Here is a 27,110-nt window from a genome sequence, read left to right on the forward strand (position 1 = left end):
GAGAAAGCAGGAATTGTAAATATTCGTTGGGATCGAATCGTACTTACTTAATAATAATAATATTGCCGTTCGTAATTGAATAATTGGTGTGTGATTAATAGACAAAGGTTATTTTCACAATGGAGAAGATTTCACAGGGAAATCGTGCTGGGTTTTCATACAATGTAAATTGCCTCTTTTAATAAGCGTTGCTCATTATCCATTTAAAAATATATTCACGCCCGTTTTTTCGTCCCGTTAATTTAAATGTTGTTAATCGTTAAACATATCAATCATGGGTATTTTCTTCGTTTAAATTATTTAACTAATCGTACACAAAAATAATAAATAATCTAATGAAAAAGATAAATGTCTTTATAATTTAAATATAAATCATTCCTTCGGTTCATTCATTTTAAATTCATTTTCGGTTCGTTCTTCTAATCTCGGATATTTATCGATTCTAAATTTCTTAATTATTCTTTTAATCCAAGATAAATACATTTTCTAAATTGAATGAATGATTTCGGAGAATCATTATTTGAAGAAATTCATTTCATCGTCAACTTGGAAATTTTCCACGAATCTCTAAATTTTCGCAATAGATTTTCTAATTACTTTAATTGTCGGTTTATAGCGAAAGGAAATCACAATTTCGTTTAATCACGAGGATCGACAAACAACGATGCAGTTTCCTTTTCCGAGAGCCGTCATTTTCGCGAAACGAGTAAAAATAATTGGCGCAAGATGGATCGAAAAAGGTGGAAGAATTGAGAAGGATGTATTTGGTGTGGTTTGCTCAATGCAATAATAGTACCATAGTTCTTCGAATCGTTCAGATCTTTGCTTCCCTAATTTTATTTATTTTTTTTTTTCAGGAATAAAGAAGAAATTAGATTCTTTTTCTCCGTAAATTATTTTCCTAATCTTCAACCTGGCCTAGAAGAATCTTTTCTATTATTAATCCATCATTAATTATATATATCCTCCGATCCGAAAACAAAACAACACTAGAAACCTTGACCGTGATCCAAATCCAGAGAGCCAGTGCTATCAACGAAATCGAGAAAAGAAAGAAAAAAGGAATTTAAAAATAAAATCCTTTCAAAGTTGCGAAAACTTTGGACAGAGTAGTAACGAGCATTGTATTCCCCCAACCGAAATGGGAAAAAAAGGAAGAGGAAAGGAAGGGAGAAAAAAAAGCGTGACCGTGAACAAGTCGATTTTCCACAATGGCAACGCCGAACGTTCGAAAAGGCAATAAATATTTCAGCTAACCGGCGTATACATAAGGCGTGCTCCGCAAAAGCGTTCCATTCATACCGCGGCCGGGACTTTAGCACGATGCACTCTCTTTCCCTGTCCCCCTATGCGCTCGCGTGTGTACGCATCGATACACGCATCCGGGGCCTCCTCACGGTTTTACGAGCTGCTAGCATGATTTATCGCGGGAGACGAGCGCCGCAAGCATCATTAGAGACGTCGCTCGAGACCCGAGGAACCGTCGGATCGGGTCTCTCGAATGATCGACCGAGCGCTATTGGTTGGTATAGCTCCCTATCCGTCTATTCGTCGTTCTGCTGCTGCCTTCATATCGCGGGTTTCGATGGATTCGTTCGTTCACGGAATTAAATAGGTGTGGAAACGTAATTCGGTTCGAAACGATCGAAAAATAATGGTACAATTGAAAGGATGTTTATCGTGTGTTAATTTATCATACGTATACGTCTGAAAAGCGAAGAATATTCTTCTTTTTCTAGATACGTTAAACCTGTTTGTAATATCGAATAAAGTACCAAGTTTCTCATTTATGAATAATTTAAGTAAGCTTATTAATATTAAATAATCTCGTTCGAATACATCACGAGATATATATGACAATGTTTTCAAGATATTGAAAGGATATTAACTTGCGTTAACTTTATCGACCGTTTACTCGATTATCGACAAAATTTCCACGTTTCGCCCGCGTCACGGTCACATCTCCTCCCCCTTATTTTCCAGACGGTCGTCTACAAGGGACGCCCCCGGGTTATCTCTCACGGCCTTCCGATTTAATTAAACACGGTTTCTGACCCCAGCCAGCAACTTTCGATATTAGGGCCCTCTCTGCCCCCTCTTGCTCGTACCTCTATCGCCTCTAACAAACTCGACTCGAACTCTCGCCCCTGTGTAATAACCGCACCCAAAATCCTGTATATACCTAGCCTTGCACACACCAATACGCACACGGATACAAGCGCAAAAACGTTCACGATGGTCTGGCGTGGTATGGGTGATCTCGTTTCCAAAGAGGGGGGAGAAGGCAGAGGCTGGCCTTTGTTCGCAGCGTCGGATCCGCCGGAGGGGTCTCTTTCATCCCTCTACCTACCCTATCCGGCAACCCTCCGTCCGACGCTGAGCATCGCGACGCCTCCTCTTCACCAAACCACCCCTCTTCCCTTCCGGAACCCCCGCTCCACGTCTCTTTGTGCTCTTGTCAACTTGTCAAACTACCCCCTCCCCCTCTCCTACCTCGTGTGCCTCGCAGCATCCAATACCAACCCTCGGCCACCAGGATCGAGCTTCCCCCCTCGCAACCTTCTCTCCACCCCGATGTCTTCTTCCTTTTCCTTCGGCTTCATGTTCCAAGGGTGGTCTCTCAACCCTCTTCCTTTTCATCGTACTCTTTTTTTTTTTCTTTCGTTTTAAATAGTTTTGAGGGATGGTATTTCCTAGGGGAGGGATATTTATTTATTCATATATTGGAATATCTCTTCGCTTATTTATCTATCCTTATGCAATTAATTTTATTATCTTCCCAGTCCAGTCTGTTTCACCGTGTAATTTTATTTACATCCGAGAGAAAGAGAAAATCGCGGTAAGTTGATAATTCGGATTGAAAGGAAGGGAATGGCATAATCGCACAACGGCGAGATTACGAGAGAAACGAGCCTTTATATTTGGCCGCCAGGGGAGGGAGGGGGGGGGGGAGGTGGTTGCCTATAAGAGGCGGAAGGCGAGACACGCGGAGAGTGGAAAGTTTTGACGCCACCCTATAAATCAAGCAGCCTCCTCGCTCGGCCGGAACCTCGTTGCTCCTCGGGGCTCCTCTTCAACCCCCCGGGCTCTCCAGAGTTTCGCTCACCGTATGTCTCCTTCGCCTCTCGTTGTACACGGACAGCTCGTACAAGGCGAGTCAAAAATTCCAACAGTTTCCTCCTCCACCTCCTCCTCCTTCCCTCCCCCATTCTCCAGCCCGTCCAGCTGCCTTCACTTCGATATAATTACCCCCCTGACGTTAATTTATACCGCGCTCCGGGAATGGCGACGCGTTTAGACGTGAAAAAAATTCACTCTTGCGGAGGAATCGAGAGGGGGTTGGAAAGGGGTTGGAGAGGGCGATTTTTTTTTTTCGAAAATTTTGGAGAATAGAGATTTTCCAAAGATTTGACGAATAATTTTATTTTTTTCCAATTTCCAACAAAAGTAAGAATATTGTTGATAATAAATTTTTGAAAATTTTGGAGAAGAATATAGGTTTTTTTTCGAAAGATTTGGCGAATAGTTTTATTTTTTTCCAACGGGGGAAATTAAGAATATTGTTGATAGAGGAATTTTTTGATTTTTTTTTTCTCGAAAATTTTGGAGAATAGAGATCGGTATTTTTGGATCGAATATAGATTTTTTTCGAAAGATTTGGCAAATATTTTTATTTTTTTCCAACGGTGGAAATTAAGAATATTCTTGATAACAAGTTGGGTAGAGGAATTTTTTGATTTTTTTTTTCTCGAAAAATTTGGCGAATTTTTTTCCAATGGGAATAAGTGGATATTGGTATTTTTGGATTGAATATAGAATGACAAGAATATCGTTGTTGATAATAAGGTAGATAGAGATATTTAATGGATAAAATTTAATGTATTTTGAATTTTTTTTTGACGAATAATTTATACGTTTGGTGGATTTCGTATTTTTCGAAGGATTCGACTTGATAGTTTATTTGCAACGGGGGTGAAAATCGATCAAACATTAGGGCGCACAGAAAGAAAATTATTTATAGCAAATAATATAGGAGGAATTTGTATAAAGGGTGGATTTTTTAAAAATCACAATCTAAATTTAGGAAAGTGATATATTTCTGATACCCGATAAATTTATCTTGTTATCGTTTTGCGAAAATAATTGGTTTTTTCCTATTCGAATAAAAACTACTTCATCCTCGATAATTATAAAAAAGAAACATCATAAAAATCAGTGAATCCGGACTTCCTTTCGTGGTTTCAATGTTATATACCGCGATCCGAGATAACCGTTCGCTAATTATCTCTCTTAATTGTATAATATCTGTATTCACGCGTATTTACACGCATACCGTTTCACGCACACACATCGACGCGTGTAAGAGTTAAACGCTGCCTCCGCGCATTTCCACGATTATCTTTCCGCGATATCTCCGCGCCGCTCTCGAAACCAATCTTCGAAATTTCTATTCGTCTTGCCTCTCTCCCTCTTCTCGCGCTCGTGAATAATTGTCATCGCTGTTGCGTGCGAATTGAAATGGGATTGGAAGCACGAGGGATAGCGCAACTCTCCTGGCTTTATCGATCTTTCGAGAATCGGGACGAGGGCGAAAAATTATGGAAAATTGCATCGTTCTTGTGTGCTTTACTTCGTTCCTCTGTGCGCGTGACTCTGAGAAATCTCCATGTTTCAATAGTAGCGAGAACAAAAAAAAAATGTCGGACAAATCCAAACGCAATTTTCTCCAACGTGAGAATCTTATATTTAAGCTGAACGATTCCTCCATCCGATAATATTTCTTAAATAATTTTCAATAACGAAAAATTGAAATAATCGACCTGTAATTTCCACCATTGTTTCAAAATGTCCTTTTTATTTTGAATATTTTAATAAATCGTCTTTTTTGCATTTTATATTTGTAAAACGTTACGTGTTGAAATTTGCATCGCAAATGCGTCGTCTAATGGAGATGGTGAAAAAGTGAAATCGGTGTGTGTCGATGATGCTCCAGGTGTTGGAGATAATTACTCTTTCTGGAAGAAAGGTGTTTCCTCTAATGAAGGGCTCGAGTGTCGGCAGTTAGGATGAATAAACCTTAAGGTCAAGCGTGACGAAAACGTGTATATATATATATATATATATGTATGATATTTTGGTCCTGTCCCATCGGTCAACCGCACGTCCATAAATTATGAATTATCGTTCCACCCTTTCGTCCCCTGATACGGTAAACAACTATGTACCTTGCTTCATGAATTCTAATTAGACGTTTTAAATAACAGGTTGCTTTTTCTCCCCCATAACTTTACAGAGAAACGATGAAAGGTAATCGCGAAAATTAATTCTTACATTTTATTTGGCATCGTTTAATTAATATTCGCGTAATTATACGATTTTTTTTTCGTTGTACAAAAATTCTGAATTTCGGAAATTGTGGTAAAATAAATAAAAATTATCGCGTCTGGTATTTTCCTTGTTCGCCCAAGGCAACGGACATTACATTAATTTCTTTCCTCTTTCCTTCTCGTCACGCGGCGACTTTTAAACTTCCTCGAGGAGACAAGTTGCGCCGCCACTCGATGGTCCGCGAGATACGAGCGTCCTCCTCGGAGCAACGGTTATTAACAAAGTGGAATCTAGATACGGCGCGTCGTCGGTGACTTTTAACCTCTCGACCACAAAGTGAAACTAAAAATTCTCAGGTGTCACACACGCAATGTCATCGCCTGAGATCCTATCGTAGTTGGATTTCACGCGTGCCGTTCGAAATTTTTTTTTTTTCTTTCTTTTTACGATCCTTGATCCCTCGTGCAAGAAGGTTATCGCGATGAAGGAGTGACGAGCGCCTCCTAATATTCGCTTTTGGCGATCCGTCGGTAAGATAGACACCTACTTTCGAATTCACACGCTTGATTCGGATCTGGACGAGTGTTCCTTTTCCTTGGCGAAATTAAGAGATTATTATTCCCGTGTAACTCTGTTTCGAATTTAATTTCGTGAAAAAGAAAGAGAGAGAAGGAAAGAAAGGATATCGGCGTTTCGATCTAACGATCTCGTTAGTCTCGATTACTTCTAGTGCGCGAACGTGACAAATTCAAAGTTATCGGCACGATCTCTCTCGTTCCTTCTCACGGTTAGAAGCGAGAGAAGCACATTCTGTTATCTCTAAAGCGGTTTAACGATTCCATTGACCTTGGAAGTGGTGGAAACGAAGCATATCGGGATCGAAAAGAGAAAGCTGACTGACCACCGTCTTAAATTTCGTTTCTAGGTGGCAAAAGTGAGAAAAAAGAGCAAGTTTTTCAGGAAAAAATGTGAAAGTTAGTCGTGCAGAGCGATTGTTGCTCTTCCAACGGATAAGCGAATAAGTGTTAGGTGTTCGACGTCCCGCTGAGAGGGCGCAAAATTCGGGCAATCTCGCTTCCAAAATTCGTTTTCTCTTTCCTCGATTTCTCTTCCCACCCGTTTACCTTTTCCACGCTTGTTTCGCTCGGCGACGGATCGCATTGATCCAGACTCGCAACGTGTCAATTATTCGGGAAGATAGATGTTGTGCAAATTTTTGGATTTGAAATTAAAAATGGCGATAAAATGGCGCGTATAGTAGAGTAATATCTAGAGTTAATAAATCATCGCACGATTGGAACTGGTACACGTCAATTATTTAGAGAGATAAATTTTTTGAAAATTTGTGTTTTTAATCCTTATTTTTGAAAATAACGGTCGTATATATATATATATATTTCGATTAATTCTTTAAACATTTTTAAATTCCTTCCTATCATTATATACGAGATATATATGAGAGATTATCGTAAAATAATTGAAATTTGATACAAAAACGTTTTCGAAAAATTCGAATGTAAAATATTTTCGACGGTCGAATTAAAAAGATGTAACGTTCCCCGAGTTGTTAAAAAAAAAAAGAAAGGTTATTTTGATTAAAATTTCGAAACTTCGTGTCATTAAGCAGTGTTATTACCTTTTCCGTGTTCTCGCTTAATTCAAGGATAAACTTGGTCGTATAATTCCTTTTAAAAATTCACGCGACGTTAAAAACACGATTATTTATCGTGTCGCTATAAAGACGCCGACAGACTTTCGATTTAATCAATATCAAGATGATTTCGTTAAATTACATCCGAAAATCCGGTCTATTTATCGTCCAATATCGTTCCGTCTCGCCCATCTCGAATAAATTAAATTGCTCGTAGGAGACGCATAATTCATTATACGGCGAGCAAAAGAGAGGGGTATCGCTATGCTGAGAATAATTTCAACGCGAGGTGATGTATATTAAAATATTTAATCGAGTCGCATCTGCTTACGGGACGCTCGTCGTACGCGCGAAACGGAGAAATTCCTCTGTATTTTTATCGTACCGCGAAATCCAACTGTCGATTGCATCACATCCGTGAACGCGATATATATTCCGCCCGTTGAAAAGCAGAAAAATGATATTTGAATAGCGCGTAAGAGAGAGAGAGATCCCTTAACAGGTTTCAAAAAGTGAGAGAAGGAAAAAAAAAGAATCGAGCGCGTTGGTCAGCCGATAAAGGTTTCATTGAAACGTGGGTATATCTAGCAGGACAAAAAGCGTTATCGAGAGCACGTGGCTCGAGGTTCGATCTATGGCACTGTCGAAACAAAAAACAAGTTTGGCCGGGACAGCTCGTTGAAAAATACGAGCTTTGATAATCTCGAATGCGGAATTGAGAGGCGAGGTAAAAATGGAAGAGTGAGAGTGAGTGAGAGAGAGAGAGAGAACGATAGAGTAGCTGCCGGGACCCAAGTAAGTTGTAAACGAACAGGATGAAAATAAAAAAGGAGGAAAAGAGGGTGAAAACGTGGAAATGGTGTAATACATATCGTCGAAACAGTGGCGGGATTTATCTGCGTTATATGGCCGACTTGTTTTTGACCCTCTTCTTCCTCTTGATGCATTCTCCAACCTAAAACGCTTGCCTCCGTATCTCTGTTTATTAAATATTTCCCTTTTTCTTCTCGGCTTTTTTCGAGCCGAGCGACGTTTCGTGACTTTAAAGGGATAATAAAAATCGTGAAAGATGTATTTTTAGTTTCTTTGCCAAGTTATCTCACGGTATTATTTATTGTACGTGATTCGATGTGTAACGTACATTAGATTCTTTAAAATTCAGTATTCTAAAAATCTTGAAACGTCCATAATTGTTATTTTTTACCAAAACAAGAAAAACTTCTTTATCGTCTTATAAATAATTCCAAATAGAAATGTCGAATTCTTTTAACCTCGTCGATCGATATTCGGTTTCGATCGGTAAAAAAGGGTCTCGTACTTACGAACTAAGTCGCACGCTTCACCCGAAACAAAACATCGCTCGTAACTTTCGAAATATTCATTTTAATCCGTGTTCGTCGAAACTCCTCGGAATATCTATCTATTCCAACATCCTTATAAATCAACATTTTTCCATGCCGCTATTTTCCAATGCGTATTTCCAATGTACGCGTTAACTCGAATATAAGAAACGGTACACGCTAAAAACGTTTCACAATCGCCATCACCGAGCAAAGAAGCGGCTCGTATCGTCTCGAATTCCAAGTGGATTCCTCTCGAGACGCGATCGGCCGTTGAATTTCGCAATCGGTCGGCAAAAGACGGGTCCGTTCCTCGCGGTCAGCTGACGCGAGGCAACTCTCGGCCCCTGTTGGTAGGGGGACATGGAATTACGGATGCGACGTGCGTGGAGAGCGGCATAAGCTATTGGGCGGCCGGCTTTTGAGCGGCCTTGCAAACTGGTTTCCTGCAGCCCGACTCGATTATGCTAATCGCATATATGCATGTTAGCATTTGGCTGATCCGCTGGCGTGTCGGTTCTCCGTTCACCAGCCTGCTCTCTCGATGTGTGCGCGCACGTGTGCGCGGACAAACCCGTACCCTTTCCGATGGAGCAGCGGTGCGCTCGAGAAACCTTGATCGCGGCCACCCTTTAATGCCGGGCCGACCTTCCGCCAGCTGGACACCTTCCACCGTGCGTAACGGTATATCCTCCGCTGATTTCCCTTGGCTCCTTCTCCTCCTATTCCCCCGTTATTCTCGTCCAAGGATTTTTCTTCCCGACGATTTTTCGAGGAGGTTATGCTAGATGGCAGGACGAAGATAGGTTATGAATGTTTTAAACGTGGCTGATGAGATAATTTCTACGATATACGATTTTTATTATTCGTTTGAGCAAAAATATTAACTTTTTGTGGAATACTTAATAATAATTAAAAAGAAAAAAATCTACAACGATGAACAAATTTAATAGATAAAAATGGATATATCTGCGTGTTCGTTTGGAAACGATGCACTTGTTTCGTCATTGTTTTTGCGTCTTTTAAGCTACCATTGTTCGAACAGCGGTTAATTATGGGAAGATAGATGAGGGAGTTGCAGAGACAATTAGAGTGCAGTTGATTCTGGACGGTTGGAGACGGTTGGAATGGTAGAATGGTTAAGAAGTCAGATTAGGTGGAACAAGATAGCTATGACTCGGTGGCGCTGTAATCGGTATATATCCCCATGGTTTCTCGCGACGCTTCGCCACCTCGATTCGACCCATAAATCTCCGAAACCACGATGCACGCGAATCGTAAATAGAATGGAATGCACAGAGAGATGATATTATCGGTCGGAGTGTTTCACAGCGTGTAAATACCGACGGAATCTTTCCTGGAATTTGATCTTGATCGAGCTTAATCTCGGTCTATGATACTTCCTTCTTTTCACAATTGTCAAAGTGTCGTTGCAAACTTTGTTGCTAAGTTCAAAAGCATAACTTAATATTTTTTTTTTATCATATTGTTCGTGGAAAAATGTAACAATTCTTATATTTGGAAAAGAATAAATAAATGAATGATGATTTCTTTCTCTTCGACAACAAGAATTCATTAAAGAAGATAGAATCGAGATAAGCACAATGTATAATTTGCTGCAGAATACTGGGTATTATTAAACGAAAACTATATTATTTTACGCTTTAACTAATCACACATCAATAACATTCTACTAACCTTTATCACGCAATTGAATATTTATCCCTCCTCGATATATTTTCTGCTTTTAATCGTGTCACAAAATATCAAAATTAACTTCGTAATCGAAATAAAGAGAGAACAAAAAATTATTCCAACGATATTATATTTACAATTATAATTATAATCGAACTCTTTTTTTTATCGATGTACATCGCGAACGACAAAGCATCGGAAGCCAGGAAGAAGCCAGCCATCACTGTGGTGGTGGCTGAAATTCGATCAAAACGGCCGGAACAGGAATATACTCTCGAGTCGTAATTTTTGATCTGATTTTTCTCTCTCTCCAACGCGTGGAAACTCGACGCACAGAGAAAGAGAAGAAGAGATGGTCCAAGAGGGGTCCACGTTTTACGAGCCTCTTCAGTTTACGACTGTTTCACGACGTGCGAACTACACCATGGTGAGATACGAGGTCCCATAACAGTCAAATAATGTCATTGTTCACGAAGAATCTCCGGTGAGACCGATTTGGCCAATTTTGTGAAACTTTTCGATCATTCGTCGCACGTGACTCAGCTCGATTCAGCTCGTTTGATTAATGTTATTTTTGTTGAAGGAATGGAATGGGATCGTGTTCGAATTAGCGCGATTAATATAACGATGAATTATTAATGTAGAATACTGTTGCGAATATTTTTGTCAATTTTCTTATTAATAGGTTATTATTGGATTTCTTTTTTATAATTATAGTTGTTCCATATAATAGATTTAAGTGGAAGATTATGCGAGTGAGATTTCAATAAAATTTCTCGATAGATAGACACGTTATTCGATTTTATTTAAATGTTTTACAGATGGAACACGTTTGCCGATGACGTGACAAGTGCTTGTTTTATTCAAACGGATCAATAGCACTACATGCATACACGCGGTTCAAATGTGTGACGACGAGTGAACGATAACAATTGATCGTCCGCCACGAAAGATGAAAAAAAAATATTTGCATTCAATTTTGACGACACATATTCGATGGAACATATTGATGGAAGATGATCGAGAATGAATTAATTACGTTCGAAAAACTGTGGAAACGTCATTGTTTGTGAAATTATCTTCTCGCAATGCGAGGATAACAGGGGAACCGAGGGACAAAGAAATACTCTGGCAGAAGCCATTTTGTTAACTAGAGGCCATCATAGCTGTCTGACGTCACTTCCATATCCAACTATGGCGTCACGTGACGCTCCACCCTGTTTTCAATCACCTTGGACCCGAACCCACCCAGCTGTCAGACACGCTCCACCCCGTTTTTTCCACTCTTTCTGGCTATCGCTATCGCCATCTACCGGCAATAATATGAACTTCTTAGACCTTTTGAACGGCTAGCTAGTTTATGCCCTTCCCGATCGGTGTCACTACCGAGCAAAGCCCAAAATCTGACCTCGATTCGCCTTCTCGAAAAGCCCGGGCAGAGCACAGATATCCAAGCGAAATCCTCGAGATCCACGATACGTTATATATCCCCTTTAAAGTTTCTTCCCTATCTTTTCAATCGCATTTCCATCGATCCAGGAAACGACTTTCCGCTGAATTTCCGTTACGTAATTAAACGCTGAACGCTTTCCACCACGAAAGAATAGCGAAGGAAAAAACGTTTTTACACGTGGAAGACAATGCAGCGAGAAACGTTTCCTATAATACCGAGGCGTGACGTTTTCCATTTCAAACAGGTTTATTACACGGATGGCGTAACACCGGATCGCCTTTAATCGCGGCAAAGTAGAGGAGAGCTATAGCTTCCAAACGTATCAAACGAGAGAAAAGGGAAAAGAAGGAAAGAAAGAAAGACGGCAGACGGAAGTGGTGTAGGGTTACGCGTCGCGTGGTTCCAATGGAAACGAGGCGTAAACCTCCGATAGCGGGAAAAAGGGGGAAGCGAGGCAGAAGGAACGAACGAGAAAAAAAAAATAAAAAATAAAAAGACGTGTTCAAAGCAGTGGAAGGGCGAGGGGGAGGGGGAAGGGAAGCAATGTTACCGTTTTGTGGAGGAAGAGGAGGAATACGCAAGGGCCGAGTATCTAAAGCGGGAATTGAGTTAAAATCCTGCGAGAGGTAGAATTTATACGCGATCCAAGAGGCGAGGAGAGGGCAGCCGAGTACGGAGCGCATGGAATCGCTATCGGCGGCCATTCATCAATCCGGGGAATCAATACGCTGGAATTAATGAAAGCGCCGCGCGAACAGCGAGCTAGCGGCCGGAATGTTAATCGCGATCGTCCCGCGTCCGACCCATTCCCATGTACAGCAAACTCCCAAGGGCCCCACCTCCACCCGAGCCCTTCAACCTGCCGCCCTCCACCTCCGTATACCCCCCACTCCTGTTCGATCCGTCGTACACTCGCCCCCACCTCCTCTCAACCGTCGTGCTCGCTACCATTACCAACACGACCACCGTGCTGCCCGCAATGCCGTACATTCTATTCTCTCGTTTCGAATCGCGATTTCTTTTTTTCTTTTTTTTTTTTAACTTTTATCACGATCGAATCGACGAACGAACACATTCGATTCCCTTGCACGCTTCTGACCAATTTGTAATGCTGTAACCGTGTTTTTTCCCGGTTGGAATTAGGAATTATTTGGATAATTTTTTTGCCAGGATTTTTTGGCAGTAGACGAGATACTTCGTTTGCATATTCCAGGCGATTCGATTTTAAATGATTGAATATTTATAAAGATCGACAAATTGGTATGTATTGTGCAAAAAGTGAAACGGTTAACTTCAGGTACTAGTCGATTGATGGACAGTCGGTATAGAAGATCTCTGATCGAGAAGATTAATAATACGATTGTATATAATTTAAATTTTCTATAGAGAGTCTATCTATATTTTATATGTTACTTATTTATATTCTTGTGCATAATTTTTAAATATATTTCTAGATTCCTATGTCATATCATACATGTCCTATTTTTATTGGTAAGTATTTAACGAAGGTAAGTATTATTAGATGTAAGGAAACTGAAAAAAAAAAAAAAAAAACAAAAAAGAAAAGAATAATACCACTGTAGAATCGCAGTTGAAAAAGGTAAGTATTTCAGGTAAGTATAGGTAAGTATATAGGATTTAATAAAAATTTTTATTCTTGAAAATATTCTAAAAAACTATATTCTCTTAATACAAAAAGCCGAATTTTTAGAGAACATCAAATTTACGATTTTGTAATAAGAAAAAAGAATATAATTAAAAAGAGGTGGCACGTGTAATTTTTATCGAATTTTCTGAACATCAAATTCTACGAACATTTTCGACTGCATTTTTCGACCGGTTTTTTATTTAGAGAATATAATCTAAGAAGAAGTTGCACGTGAAATCTTACTTACCTCTTTTATACTTACTTTTTTTTTATTTTTTATTTTTTATTTTTTACAGACATATCATTTCTTCAATATTTTAATTTTAAGTATGAAATTTTATATACTTTTTATTTTGCGAATTTAAAATTGATTTTTTTTAAAAATTAATATTACGATCTTAATTTACGGCATTATTATTGTTCGTAGTTAAAAATATTTTAGATGAAAGTTGTATAGTTTTGAGGGAGTCATGTTTGATACATTAATGGATTTTATATTTTCTATGAAAAAAGTATTAATATTAATAAATCAGTTTAGAAGATAATTATATATAATTAAATATCTTCTAAACTAATAGTTTTTTGCTATAAGTACCTTAATACTTTTTTATAAAGAATGCCAAAATACATCCACTGATGCATCAAAAAATATATAATTCCATTTAAAAAAATGAAATTGAACTTGATAACTTTTTTATGAAGTCACCTATATAAAAAAGTTGAAAGCAGTAAGATATAGCCCTTTCGAAACCATTCAACTTTTATTCGAAACATTTTTTAACATTATGAAAAACAAACGAGATATTTAACAAAAATGATTAATATCGAAATTCTTAAATGAAAATAATTTTCGGCCAAAAATTTGATTTTGTATTAGGAGAACACAAGTTGATAGGAGCTTGTTCGAAAATTTTTTCTCAGAATTTCGACAGTTCTTGGAAATGACGTCAAATTCGTGGAATTTTCGAAATTCTTGGAATCTAGAGATAATTATCTTTCACATACTTACCTTTTAACTCTATTATGTCGAATATTTCTTTTATTTTTAATGATATTGAAAAAGTTTCAAATACAAGATTGAATGGTTTCAAACGGGCTACATTATCGTATCATTAACTTTTTCGTAGGAGGAAGCATAAAGAAGCTATGAGAATCAATTTAGTTTTTTTATACGGAACTCCATATTTTTTGATAAATTAATTGATGCAACTCCCTATTCTCTATAAAAAATTACTAGACCATAAATATCTAAAAATTACTAGTTTAGGAGATAATTAAATATAATTAAATATCCGCTAAACTAATGGTTTTTTGCTATAAGTGCTTCAATACTTTTTTATAAAAAATGTCAAACTGCATCGATTACTGCGTTAAAATACATATAATTCCATTTAAGAAATCAAACTTACCCCTACAAAAACGTTAATAATGCCTGAATATACTCTTTTTTAAACTATTCAACATTTATCTGAAACATTTTTTTCTATAAACGATAATAACGAAGTAAATGCAGAAAATAGTAAATCAAAAAGCGAAAAGAGATACTTATATATATATATACGAAATATCTAAAAATATATAAATAATGAATTTTGATTATTTTTGATTTTAGAAATGGCATCATTTCTTGCACGATCCGTAATGCAGCACGTGGAGCTCAGAATCCCATAAAGACGAAATTTCTTAAACTTCTGCAAAATTTAATCGATTCTACGATTAAATGAAATTTAATGAATCTAATAATAATAATAAAAAAATTACCAAATTATTTGCCCGATAAACATCTTCTTTCTATCCTCTTCTCAATAATCCTGAACAATACTCTGCTCTCCTTAGTTAAAAATGTCTTATCTAATTCTAAACATCCTCCTCAAAACAATATAACTATTCCCAACTTACTCGTGTACGATAAAAAAAGTCCGTAGATAATTTCTCAAACGTATAACATCTACAACGTATCCCGAAAACTAGAATAAAATTCCAGAAAACGGACATTTTTAACCAAAGGAGGCCACTGTGCTCTTCCTGAACGCGTCCTCTATTTACCGTCATAAACTCCCCCCCCCCAAAAAAACAGAAATAAACGATTCTACTAACCAGTTGGCGGCGGGCGCGCGGCAAAAAATTAGTAGACTTAGGAGCGGAGGAGGAGGAGGGGGGAGAGGGAGGCGGGGAGGGGATATCTCGGCGAGGCGTTCGGTTAGCCGCGATGGTTAATGACACGGGAATTTTTCCAAATTTAACGATCGTTTAGCCCGCCCACGCACAAGGGCCACGCTAGTTCGGCGTCTGGGCGATGGCCGTCACCGTGACGAGAGCACGTGTGTACCTCGCCTTCTGTCACTCACTCGGCGAGTCAAACTGCACGTTCCGTCCGTTCAGTCTGTCGGGCAAGGATCGGCAAACGGTGCCTTCGCTGGCCGCACTGCCCGCTAAAACGTTACTTCGCAACAACGTCCGTAGACATGGTACTCGATACACGATTAAACAGGTGGTGGCTCTTGGACAAGATCGCGTAAATAAATTAACTTGATTCCTCCTCGATGCGCGAGAATAAAAGTGATGGATCGAGAATATATGCATTCGAATACTGTGAGTGTACGCGTGCAAATGTAATTTATGGCCTTATACACGGTGTCTCTAAAACTTCTCGGGGGAAATTTATATATTTATATACTTGAATTCGGCTTGTTCGAGAGCCAATCGCGCGTTCATAGGGTGATCTCTATTATAATTTCTGATTAAAACAATTTTTTTTTTTTTATTAGCGCAATAAATAAATAGTTTGAAAAGTATTCCAAAGACTCGATTTTTAATCAACGTCACCCCGTTCTATTTTTTCTTTTTTTTTTTTCTCTCTCTCTCGTACTTTCAAACACATCGATTAATAATTTCAATTTATAGATCGATTAGGAAAGACTAAATGTTTCGTCGATTCGGCTGGAATTAACGAGAGATTGTGCATTTGCGGTGTTCCAGGTGCGGCACAACTTCGTTAGCAGGGTGGACAGAGGAACGGAACGTGTCTGGAGCGGCTTGGCGTTTTGAACGAAGATACCGCACGAACGAAGGAGAACTCTGATTACCATCTTAACAACCCCCCTCGTGTACAAGTTTTAAAACCACCCCCCAACAGTCCCAATTCTCATAACTCACGGTTCTATTAAGTGCTCCAGTTTCTTCGTTTCTTCTCACGTAAATGGGATAACGTAAGTGCGATAAGACGGGCAAGAAAGTAAAAGGCGGGAGGGAGAAGGAGAAGGAAAGAGAGGAGGACGAAACGGGACGGAGAAGGAGGATAAAAAGGAGGAAGAGAAGAGAAAAATAATTAATTCGATGCCGATTCGATAAGTGATTCGAGGTGATGTTGGTGTGATACGAGTGTGAGTGTTGTACGAGAGTGTGTTGTGGAGGGGAGGAGTCGCGCTGGTGATGTTTCGCGTGTAGATAGAAAAAAAAAGAAAAAAAGGAAAAAAAAAAAATTACCCATGTATACGTAAGGACGTGTGTCGCAGTGTGTCCGTTACTCGAGTACAAAAGAGGAATATAAATAAAAAAAGAAAAAAAAGAAAGCCTACAAGTAACAAAACCGAGGGAGACGAAAGAGAAAGAGAAAAACCGAGCGAGTGGTCAGGGGGGGGAAAGAGGAGCGAATCCCGATCGAATCAAAGGTGAAAGACACTCGAAGGGAAGGGCAGGGAGAGGAGAAGAGTGTGGCGAATAACATAACAGGGGAAAAAAGGAAAAGGAAAAAAGAGAAAAAAAAGGGAGCGAGGTGGAATCAGAAGGTGGGCCAGGTGGGACAGTAGCATGAGTTCGTACTTCGCGAATTCGTACATCCCGGACCTGCGTAATGGCGGGGTGGAACACCCGCATCAGCATCAGCAGCACTACGGTGCGGCCGTCCAGGTGCCCCAGCAAACGCAGTCGGTGCAGCAACAGTCCCAGCAGGCCGGCGACCCGTGCGACCCCAGCCTCCTGCGCCAGGGCGTGCCCGGCCACCATTATGGGGCGGCGGGCAGTCAGCAAGATATGCCTTATCCGAGGTTTCCGCCCTACAATCGGATGGACATGCGTAACGCGACGTATTATCAGCACCAGCAGGACCACGGGAGCATGGACGGGATGGGTGGGTACAGGTCGACGTCGCCCAGCCCCGGCATGGGCCACATGGGGCACACGCCGACCCCTAACGGGCATCCGTCCACCCCGATCGTGTACGCGAGTTGCAAGCTTCAGGCGGCCGCGGTCGATCACCAGGGTAGCGTGCTCGATGGACCGGACAGCCCGCCTCTGGTCGAGTCGCAGATGCACCACCAAATGCACACGCAACACCCCCACATGCAGCCACAGCAGAGCCAGCACCAGTCGCAACAGCAGCAGCATCTCCAGGCGCAGCAGCAGCACATGATGTACCAGCAGCAGCAGCAGTCGCAGGCGGCCTCGCAGCAGTCGCAGCCCGGCATGCACCCGCAACAGCAGCCGCAAGCTCAGCAACACCAAGGGGTGGTCACGTCGCCGCTTAGTCAGCAACAACAGGCCGCGCCTCAGGGCGCGGCCAGCGCCAACCTGCCGAGCCCGCTGTACCCGTGGATGAGAAGTCAATTCGGTAAGATGGAATTTCAGAAAATCTGCAATCTGCTCCGGCATCGTTGATCGCGGGGTTAGGAAGCTTTCCTGTCTCTTGAAGCTGCTCGTCGAGCTGCTTGTGTATCATTGGTTCAGGGGAAGGATTTCTTGAGAAAGATTTTTGGAAGTTGGTTATCAACGCGCAGAAGCGAATAACGGTCACAAAGTTGTAAAATTGTAGTAAAATCGTTTGCCTGGAAGAGAGGAATAATACGTGAGGCGGGTGTCGAAAATAGGCTCAAGGCTTTTTCCCGCGCCTATCAAAAGGTTGTTGGTAGAAAGCAAAAGATTTCTAGAGAGGAGGCAGGTAGGTAGTCGGCCGCTTTCAGATTTATGCAACAGCGGGTAAAACTAGACCACATTCGTACGGGTTCGTAAGCCAAGATTGGCATAATGTCTCCAGTTTCTAGGTATACCGACATCCCGAGTTATTTATTGCCCTGACCTTTCAGCTCTCTCGTTGGTTTCACCACACGGGCACACATACTTGCATTACCTCCCCATAAAAGTTCTCCGTTCCTGGCTGCGTGTCCGCATTGGCTCCACAGCTTGGCAGAGGCTCATCCACTTTTATTCCCGTGATAACGCGCGCCCGCTCGTTTCTGCTATACTTTGAACTAGTTACCTCACTTGTTTTCACCTTTGCGTGTCCTGCTAAACGGGAATGTTTCTGAACGAGAAACAGGCGATTCTTGCGCAGGAAATACCCTGTAAATAATTTTACACTTAGATTTTTAAAATTTAAATTTTAAATTGTTTATATCTACAGCAAAATTTCGTACTTACAATCCTTTGAAGAGAGTTTTATTTTTTTATGCACGAATCTTTTGAATCATTTGACTGGAGGAATGAGCATATAATAGTATCCTAGAATTTTTCCAATTTTTTGAGAGCCTAAAAAGATGTAGTCGTGAATTCTTTAAGAACTGTATTCATTAAGAATTATATTAAAAAAATTGTTATAAATGAATAGAAAAAATATCTTTTTCGGTCCTTGCACGTACGAAAAACTTGTATCATCTGAAATCTCCGTAGGTTGAGAACCGCTGGTTTAACTTCAAACAAGATAAATTTCATTTCTCTAAACAAAATTCGTGGTCTTTTCAATCGTTGACGAATTGAACGCAATATATATTCTTAGGATCCCAGGTGGACCACCACCTGCTTCTTCAAATGCAGACGAGATTGCAACGCAAGAAAGGTTTACTGAAATTTTCTCGGGCCGACCGTGACTGCGAAGAATCGCAGGCGTAATTTTCGGTATAACGAGTTGAAAATTTATGACGGCAATAACGAAGTGATAATAGCCTCCTTAACCCTGAGGTATCTGTCCTGAGTTGGGTAAGCGCAGGTTCTATTTGCTCTTATTTCTCTTACCCTTTCCTCTTCGTCCTCCAAATCTGAGAAAACGTTTTAACTTTGCAAGGTCGGTCTTTCTGCATCATCCTTTGTTTCTTTCTGCCTTCAGTTTCTTCTCGAACTTTGCGCGAGTATCGACTGTTCTTCGAATCGAGAAGTAGATAAATTTTGTGACGGTTGTGAATTCTTTGTCGATGAATAAGTGAGTCTCGAAATCTGAATTTTTTTAATAATGAATACTCCGTAAATTTTTCAGTGACGAGTTTTCAAGATTTGAATTTTTTGGTGCCTTTATAAACTTTTTATATCGATAAATCTTTCTTATTTAACACTTCCGAACAAGAGTAATAGTTTGATTTCCTATATATCTTATTATTTTGACTATAGTCAAAGGACGTGTTTTAATGAAACCATCTCTCGGTTCATATCGAAAGCTTGTAAGTACTCGCATCAGTCAGTTTCGCCGATAAATAGTTCAGGAGTGACAAGACTTCCATATACTTCGTTGCCAGTCAAAGAAGAAAGAGGATCGAGTGCCAGAATCTGCTCACAGATGTCGGCACGTTTACGTCTTTCTTTAGCCGAAGTCCAATATCGTTTCTCGTATTTTATTTAGCAACCGTATCGATTTCTATTCCATCACGTGTCTTTTTACAGACGAATAAAAGTCATCCACACCACATGAAAAATGAATTTCACGCCATCTTTCCACGAGGAATATATATCGTTCAACAAATCATCCCAGAAATTCTCTGCATTTATCCATTCGAGAAATTCAATCGGTTCTCGCGGATCGTAATAAGGATCGTTCACCAACAAACAGATCTTGTCTCGATACTAAAATCTACGATTTTCCTCGACCGTTCGCTCTTCCGTGGTTAACACTGCCCATTAGCCTCGCCACTCGATTTACCCTTACAGGCCTACCAATCACGATATAAACCTCATATCAATTTATCTAACCATCCATTCGCGGCTGGTGGCTGCTCGTTTTCTTTCCACGTTGCAAAACACACCAGTCGAGCTAAGCGCGCTATAACCACGACTCCATGAATAATGCATGGCTCAATTTTATAGATGCAGGTGGCTCTCCCGGGCATTTGCCCGGTGAAACCGCGTCGAGATTCCCTGGCACCTTACGCGGGACATTTGCGTTACATAGGTTAGGAAATTCCGACATAGTTGGCTAGCGAAACCCCACCAGGCATTCGAGTGCGCATTCAGTGTCGTTTATTGCCGAACATCACGAAATCCCATACTAACCTGCACGATTTTCGAATGTGAAAGCCTCTTGTGGCCTTTTTGGCCAGCCTTTGGTTCGCCGCAGCGAAGATTTTCGTTAAATGTCTTCGAACCGTGCTCGAGCCACCTGTCGAATAGAATACTATTGCGCACACTATTGCGCAACATTATATATTATTACGTATTTCTTTGTTTTCGAAAAGTCGATACGCGTCGGAAGATGTGACAATTTCTCGATCTGTAATATACACATAGTATTAATTGAAAGTTTAAAGTTATATTGGAGATATTTTATTATATATTATGTAAATATAACGTGTAACAAAGTATCATGGAATATGTGAATTTAAGAGATAGATAAATTAAAGTTTTATCGTCTTTATTGGTTTTCGAAATGATATATGTTAGAAACCACGAAGAAGAAAATAGATTCGTATATAGATTCGAATGATTTTCGATGTTATATATAGATTATTCAACGACTAAAACAAATATTCTTCTTTTTTATAAATGATCCATATTTTTTTCTCTTTTCCTTGTTTTTCTTATAAGAATATCTTTTCGAAAACCGAAATTTCGATGATTTTCGAATTTTTCTCGAAAGATTAAGAAAATTACGACTGCAGCAAATAGAAATGGGAAGATTCTCGTGCAAAGAAGAGAAAAGAATATAAAGTACACTCGTAAGATTATAAGATTTCTCGCGACTTCCCCCTACATCATATTCAACATTTTTGCACGAAACACATTAACGCGACGTAAACATGCAGAGTGAAAGATTTCGTTAACGATTAAACGGCCGCAAAGCATGTTTTCGTACACTGTTTAATTCGAGGAGGCGGATGCACCGACACTGAACTTCGATAATTGTTCATTCGCGTATCTCGCGTGTTACCGCGCAAACCATCCATTGATTAGCATTTTTTCTTTTTTAATTGATTCGCCGAGCGGATAAAATTAGAACCAATCCTGCCGCGGTTACAACCGCGGTCCGTGATCGAGCTAATTAGCTTGATGGAAGAGAAAGGAACATCAAAGTTAACGCGGGCACGCGGGTTTCGACCATCGTAATTGCGATGTAACAACTGAAACGACGGCGTTCGTAGGCGTTGCTATCTCGAAAGAGGTTTATATCCTGCGAGACGCATTATCATACGAAAAAAATACACGTAATATTTCTTGCGTAGCCAGGACCCATGAAATGTAACTTCACGCGAAGTGACGTTACAATTCAAACGTTCCAACCACCGTGACGTTTATTTCGCATCTCGAGTAAAAGAAAGAAAGTTTTGGAAAAGTTGTCGATCGTTTTTAATCGAGCTCCAAACGAAATTTCGATAAGATAGATTGCGTATAGATAACATAAATAAACGTACGAGTTGTGTTTAACATTTTGGCGCCAAATTCAAAACTTTTAGAAAAACGGAAATTACCAATAACACTTTGAGATCTCGTATAAAAAAAATTTCGCCCGCCATCGAGAATTAATTATTTCGAAGAGAATAATTATCGTCGTAAAGGATTGACACGCGACGAATCATATTATAATTCGCAAAATTACGTTCGCCGGATCTCAGCAACGATACACAATATACGGGATCGAGAATTTAAATTCCAGAAAGATATTCAACCGGGATGACGGACGTTGGTAGTAATTATCGATATTGCGCCCCTGGTAGTCGAGCGCCATCTACATTCCGTGTGAATTCGCCTTTCGATGGTGAGTGAGAGAGAGAGAGAGAGAAATAACGAGACAGAGAGAGCGCGCCTATCGACACTCGCGATGCTTTTAATGCATAAGATAATTGCGATCCTTTTGCACGAAAAGATTTATGATATCGAGTTCCTCCGACTCCGCCACCCCCCTCTCTCCCTCTTCTCATTTCCCCCCTCGCGTACGAGCAATACACGGCGGTGCAGTTGTGCACAGGGCTGTGTGAGGCTTCCGTTATCGCGCACACGTGTGTAGTACGTGTGTACACGAGCGCCACATTTCTTATGTAATCCGGGTACTGACACGAATGCTTAGCGGACGAACAAAGTGTACCGCGGCGAAGAAACCGCATTTGCAGTCGAATTAATCGCGCGAAATGTCTACGTGAATGGCCAATAACCCGTACGCGTAATGAGGAATTAAAATGGCCGATTCGATTTTTTTTTTTTATATGGTTATATCGAGGGCGCAGATTTATAGAGCGGGTACCGTTTCTTCGTTCGGGCACGTGGCTGCGATTATCTCGCGAAAATATATGCTGGAGATTAACGGGTGTGTTTTTGGAGATTGAAAATGAAAAATAATTCTCTGGGGGAATATTCTTAAAAATATTACTCCGTGTTGATAATAATTTATTTAGAATAGTTGTCAAGATAAATCTATAAATAATTTGAAATTAATTTCAATCTTTTGCCATTCGATAAAAGAAAAATAACAAACCTATAATTCTTTTTTATCGACACGGTGGAAACGTTTAAAAAAAAAACTCCCTAGATACCATATGGCAGACGTACAATTTTAATCTACGGAAATTCAACAAGCATAGCGTCAAACACCAAGAGAGAAAGAGGGATTGGTGTCCGAAACGATGGCGGCTTCGTGAGATATTCAAAAAGAGATGGAACCCAGACGAGACAAGAAAGGAGGAGCGTCGAGGAAATGACGTGAGGTCGGAAGGCAGAAAAGGAGAAAGCGAGCGAGAGAGGGAGGAAGTGGAGTAGCGTGGAGGAGGGCGTAGGGACGGTGACGATGATGGATGGATCCACAGAAATCCTATGTCCGTTTGCTTTTTGGGCCGCCGCCATGAACTCCCGAGACAACCATGGACGATCCCCCGGTATGGCTCGGATACGCTTCTCTGTTCGAGCTGAACGCAATTAAATTTGGGGAAATTGGGGCGAAAAAGGGCTGAATCCAATATCTTTTCACGCGGAAGAAATTATACATGGAAATGTTTTGAGAAAATTTTCAAGATTCGTTCCTCGGAGCCTATGAATTATAAATTAGGTATCTCTCGGTGAAAATCTTTCTGGATAAACCTAACAATTTATTAGTCGTTTAATATATTAATATTCGTATTTTATTTCTCCTCGTTTTGACGGAGGAAAACTTGTGCGGTAAATTTACGCAAAGACGTATCTAAAGCAAAACTATTTATTACCAGATGTTTAAAAGATGAGGCAAATTTTCGTGTCTCCACGACTTGAACTCCGTGAACAGGTGTAAATAAAAAGAGGGATTTGATTTTAGACAAAGTAGGACAGTGATAACCTCGGAATACAAATGCACACGTTGAGACGGCCCATTCTTGCTCATTATCTCTAGACTCTCCTTCGGCCTTTCAGACTCTCCGTCTCCTTGTCCTGTTCTGTCTGTTCGTCTACGGACGGAAGACGAGCGGAAAAAAAAAAGGAGAAGAGGGAAGAAGGCCTTCTATCAGATACTCTCCTCAGGGGCTTCTAAGCCCCCTCTATGAGTGTCAGTCGACTTGACATTCTTCTTATTCCACCGGCGACTTCTGTTGAATTCCTTTTTCCCTCGTCCTTTACCGAGACTTCTTGGCCCAGGTGGCCGTTCCAAGCTTAGGACACTTCGCGATACATACATACATACATACACGCCAGTTTCCCGGACGAGAATAAACCAGTGGCCAGCTGTTCGAAACGAAACGAAATTTTTGTAGTTCCGATCAATAGCTTGCAATTTTTCTTCCCTCTCGATCCTTGGACGTGTTTCATTTTTCACTTCTAAAATATCAGTAATCGCTCGAATATATCGCTTGTTTAATCAATAAAGAGTTAATCGAGATATCAAGGACGTAGAACGCTCACAATTTCTTTTTGGAATCGAAGATCGAGGAAGTTCGCGACCCTATGTAAACAACCGGCTAAATTCCCGAACGAAAGTTGGCTTGACGTGGCGCGCCCTCTGTGCCGAGGCTAGGCTGTATCTCGGTTCTTTTGCCGGGCAAAAAGCGACGCTTCTCCCCCATCGGGGCGAAGAAAGTTCAACGAAAACAACGTGACATAAAGCAGCCTAGGACGGAAATACAAAAAGCAAGACGGATTGCCGCGCTTAAAATATATGGAGAGAGTCAGACGGACGCGAGTTGGGGAAGTTCGATCACGTGTACCGGATTAAAGAGACGTGGACCGTTTCGATGCGCATACACTACCATTCAAAAATTTCGAGTCACGTTTTTCCGCGAGATTTTTCTCGTCCTCGTCGCAATAAGCAAAAATGTGTGCGAATAAGATACAATTGATAATCGAACGGGAGAACAGTTGAATCTTCGAAACGCATACCCACCGTTCCGGCGGAGGTTTTCCAAGGTGGTTCACCGGATTCCACGCAATTAATCTGAACCTCTGTCAGCGACGTCGACCGGTCATATAATCCAAGGAGGAGGCTCGTGTATAGCGAGTCGGTGTATAGGGAGGGCATGAGAGGGCGAGCGATAAAATTAATGGGATATCTAGGGTATCTAATCGAAGAACGTTTCAAGGCCTGGCCTTAAGGTGGCCACGTAAAGCTTAGCTTAATTGGGCAGCGAGTGGTGGCCGCGCCTTATTAGCGGGTTACAACATCCGGCTAGCTGTTCATCTGAAAAGTCCTGCATGTATCCTGCGGCGGGTCTGAAAGACCAGTCGGTCCCGGAGAGAAGAGAGACAGAGACGGGAGTAAGAAGAAGGGGGAGAGAGAGAGAGAGAGAGAGAGAGAGAGAGAGAGAGAGAGAGAGAGAGAGAGAGAGAGAGAGAGAGAGAGAGAGAGAGAGAGAGAGAGAGAGAGAGAGAGAGAGAGAGAGAGAGAGAGAGAGAGAGAGAAACGAAGAAGCGGAGCAACTAGCCTATAATAAGCCGTACGGTTGTGTACGTTCTGTTCTGTTCCGTTCCGTTCCTTCATGCTGCGCCAGTGAAGGCAGACCCATAAATCTCTCGAGCATACTCCAGGGGACATTTGATCCTTGCGTAACCCAACGCCGTTAATTTATTGCCCCGCGTTTAAAGTCACCTTCGTCCGCGAGAGAGCAACGGCTACGCCGCCATCAGAACGCCGGTTCAGCATAAACCGACGATTCTGGCCAGCTTTTCTTGTTATCGACCTCTTCAACGTGCACCTTACACCCGTGTACTTCGTTCGCCTGATCCATTCTGCATGATCGAATAAAAACTCTCTTCGTTCAAGGACACCGATTCGGTTGTTCAAACTTACGAGACTTACTGTTTGTATATATATATATATCTCCCAGCTGTTCAGTGTTTCCTCTTCACGATAAAGAAAATCTTGCACATTCTATGCGAGCCGTGTTTCCCACGACGAGTTCGAAGCACAATGAAAATGCCGTTTAATTCTTTTCATCCGGCAAGAATGTATACCGGTGATTAATTTGATCTTGCGCTCAGATAACGCTTTCACACCGTTCCAAGGACTCGGTTTGCGCGACTTGGGATTCGATATCGCTTCCTACGTTTCATATCTTCCTTTGAAAAGAACGGAGGAATATCGATTTAAATGTTTACAATTTTGCAAACGAATGGAATCACGGACGATCGTGATCTTTCTGAATCCTATTTTCTACTTCTTTCTATAGAATCAGAGGTTAAGTCGTTTCTATCGTTCGTACACGTTTGTCACGTGGCCACGATGCGCGCGCATTGTCACTCCATTAATTCTAGCTTGGAATGGCCGTTATTCTACGATATTTCTCTTATCTCTTCGAGATGAGAATAGACTTTTTTTTTAATTATTGCTTTCTACGCTTGACATATTTCTTTGAAAAGAAAAGAAATATTAATTAATTGAATATTTAATCTTATAATACTAACTTTTATATATTATTCTACATCGTCCACCTGTTCGCTAGAATCAGAGGTTAAGTTATTTCCACGATTGGTCATATGTTGTCAGCATGTGCTCATGATGCGCGCGCAACATCCTGTTATATTTGATTATTACTCCACATTTATTTTTCGCATTTATTCAAGTTGGAAATAGATTTGTTTTCGATAATTTTTGCATCTACACACGTTGATTAAAATTTCCGTTCACATCGGACCGAGTATCGAACGAATATTTTAATTAAACCCGCATGCTTGGTCAGGGAGAAAAAGTCTAATTCACTGGCCGGACGAGACTAATCAAGATTCGAGTCTTCGCCGCTGGAATCGATTGACTTCGAACCAGACAGCTGCATACGTAACTCGAGAGGATATTGGCAATATCCTTGCGCTACCTTGTTATTAGGATAATAGTTATTCGTGGTCGAGCTAACGTTCGTTCCTAGCGCCTGTGGCATTGGCTTGCATGATATTGCAATATATTTTTATAGACACAAGACGTAATTGATTCTAATAAAAAGTTTACAAATCCTGTTTTGAATTTTTGTTAACACTAAGGCTATATCGAGCTTCAAGTTTAATTGGCATCAATGACAAACGACCGTTGATAAATTCAAGGATAGTAAACTAGTAAAACTTATTCTCGCACTCACGATCGTTATAGGCATTGCAAAACTCTGTCGATTTTATTTTAAATTTTTCTCGTAACCACTCGTTGCTGCACTTGTGCAATATTTTTGAGGCCTGAATCTTTGAATTGACACTAATGACAAACGACCATTGACAAGTTCAACGATCCTCTAATGGCACTTGAACTCGGTCATTTACTTTTGAAGTGTGCGATCGTAGGAGAAAATCGTCTTTCATCGATCCAAAGCGACGGGCACTTGTTATTTATCGTTTTCCAGTGGTCAGGATATACTCGCAATTAGG

At 40.6% G+C, this 27,110-nt stretch overlaps 1 protein-coding gene across 15 annotated transcripts in view; it reads left to right on the top strand.

The window, feature by feature from the left end:
• LOC108000242 (homeotic protein antennapedia-like) overlaps nt 1-27,110 on the top strand; it is a 171,540-nt gene that overhangs the window by 133,390 nt on the left and 11,040 nt on the right. For 12 of the 15 annotated variants that reach the window (XM_062086467.1, XM_062086458.1, XM_062086461.1 and 9 more), the window contains one exon: nt 16,095-17,724. In XM_062086467.1, coding sequence (XP_061942451.1) covers nt 16,926-17,724 — 799 coding nt within the window. In that variant the 5' untranslated portion in view covers nt 16,095-16,925. Of the gene's footprint in view, nt 1-10,883; nt 11,074-15,562; nt 15,584-15,686; nt 15,708-16,094; nt 17,725-27,110 lie in introns of those variants that run through there. The other 3 variants (XM_062086465.1, XM_062086469.1, XM_062086471.1) reach the window with 3 other exon arrangements.

Source organism: Apis cerana, linkage group LG16 (genome assembly GCF_029169275.1).
Source record: "Apis cerana isolate GH-2021 linkage group LG16, AcerK_1.0, whole genome shotgun sequence".
Lineage (NCBI taxonomy): Eukaryota > Metazoa > Arthropoda > Insecta > Hymenoptera > Apidae > Apis > Apis cerana.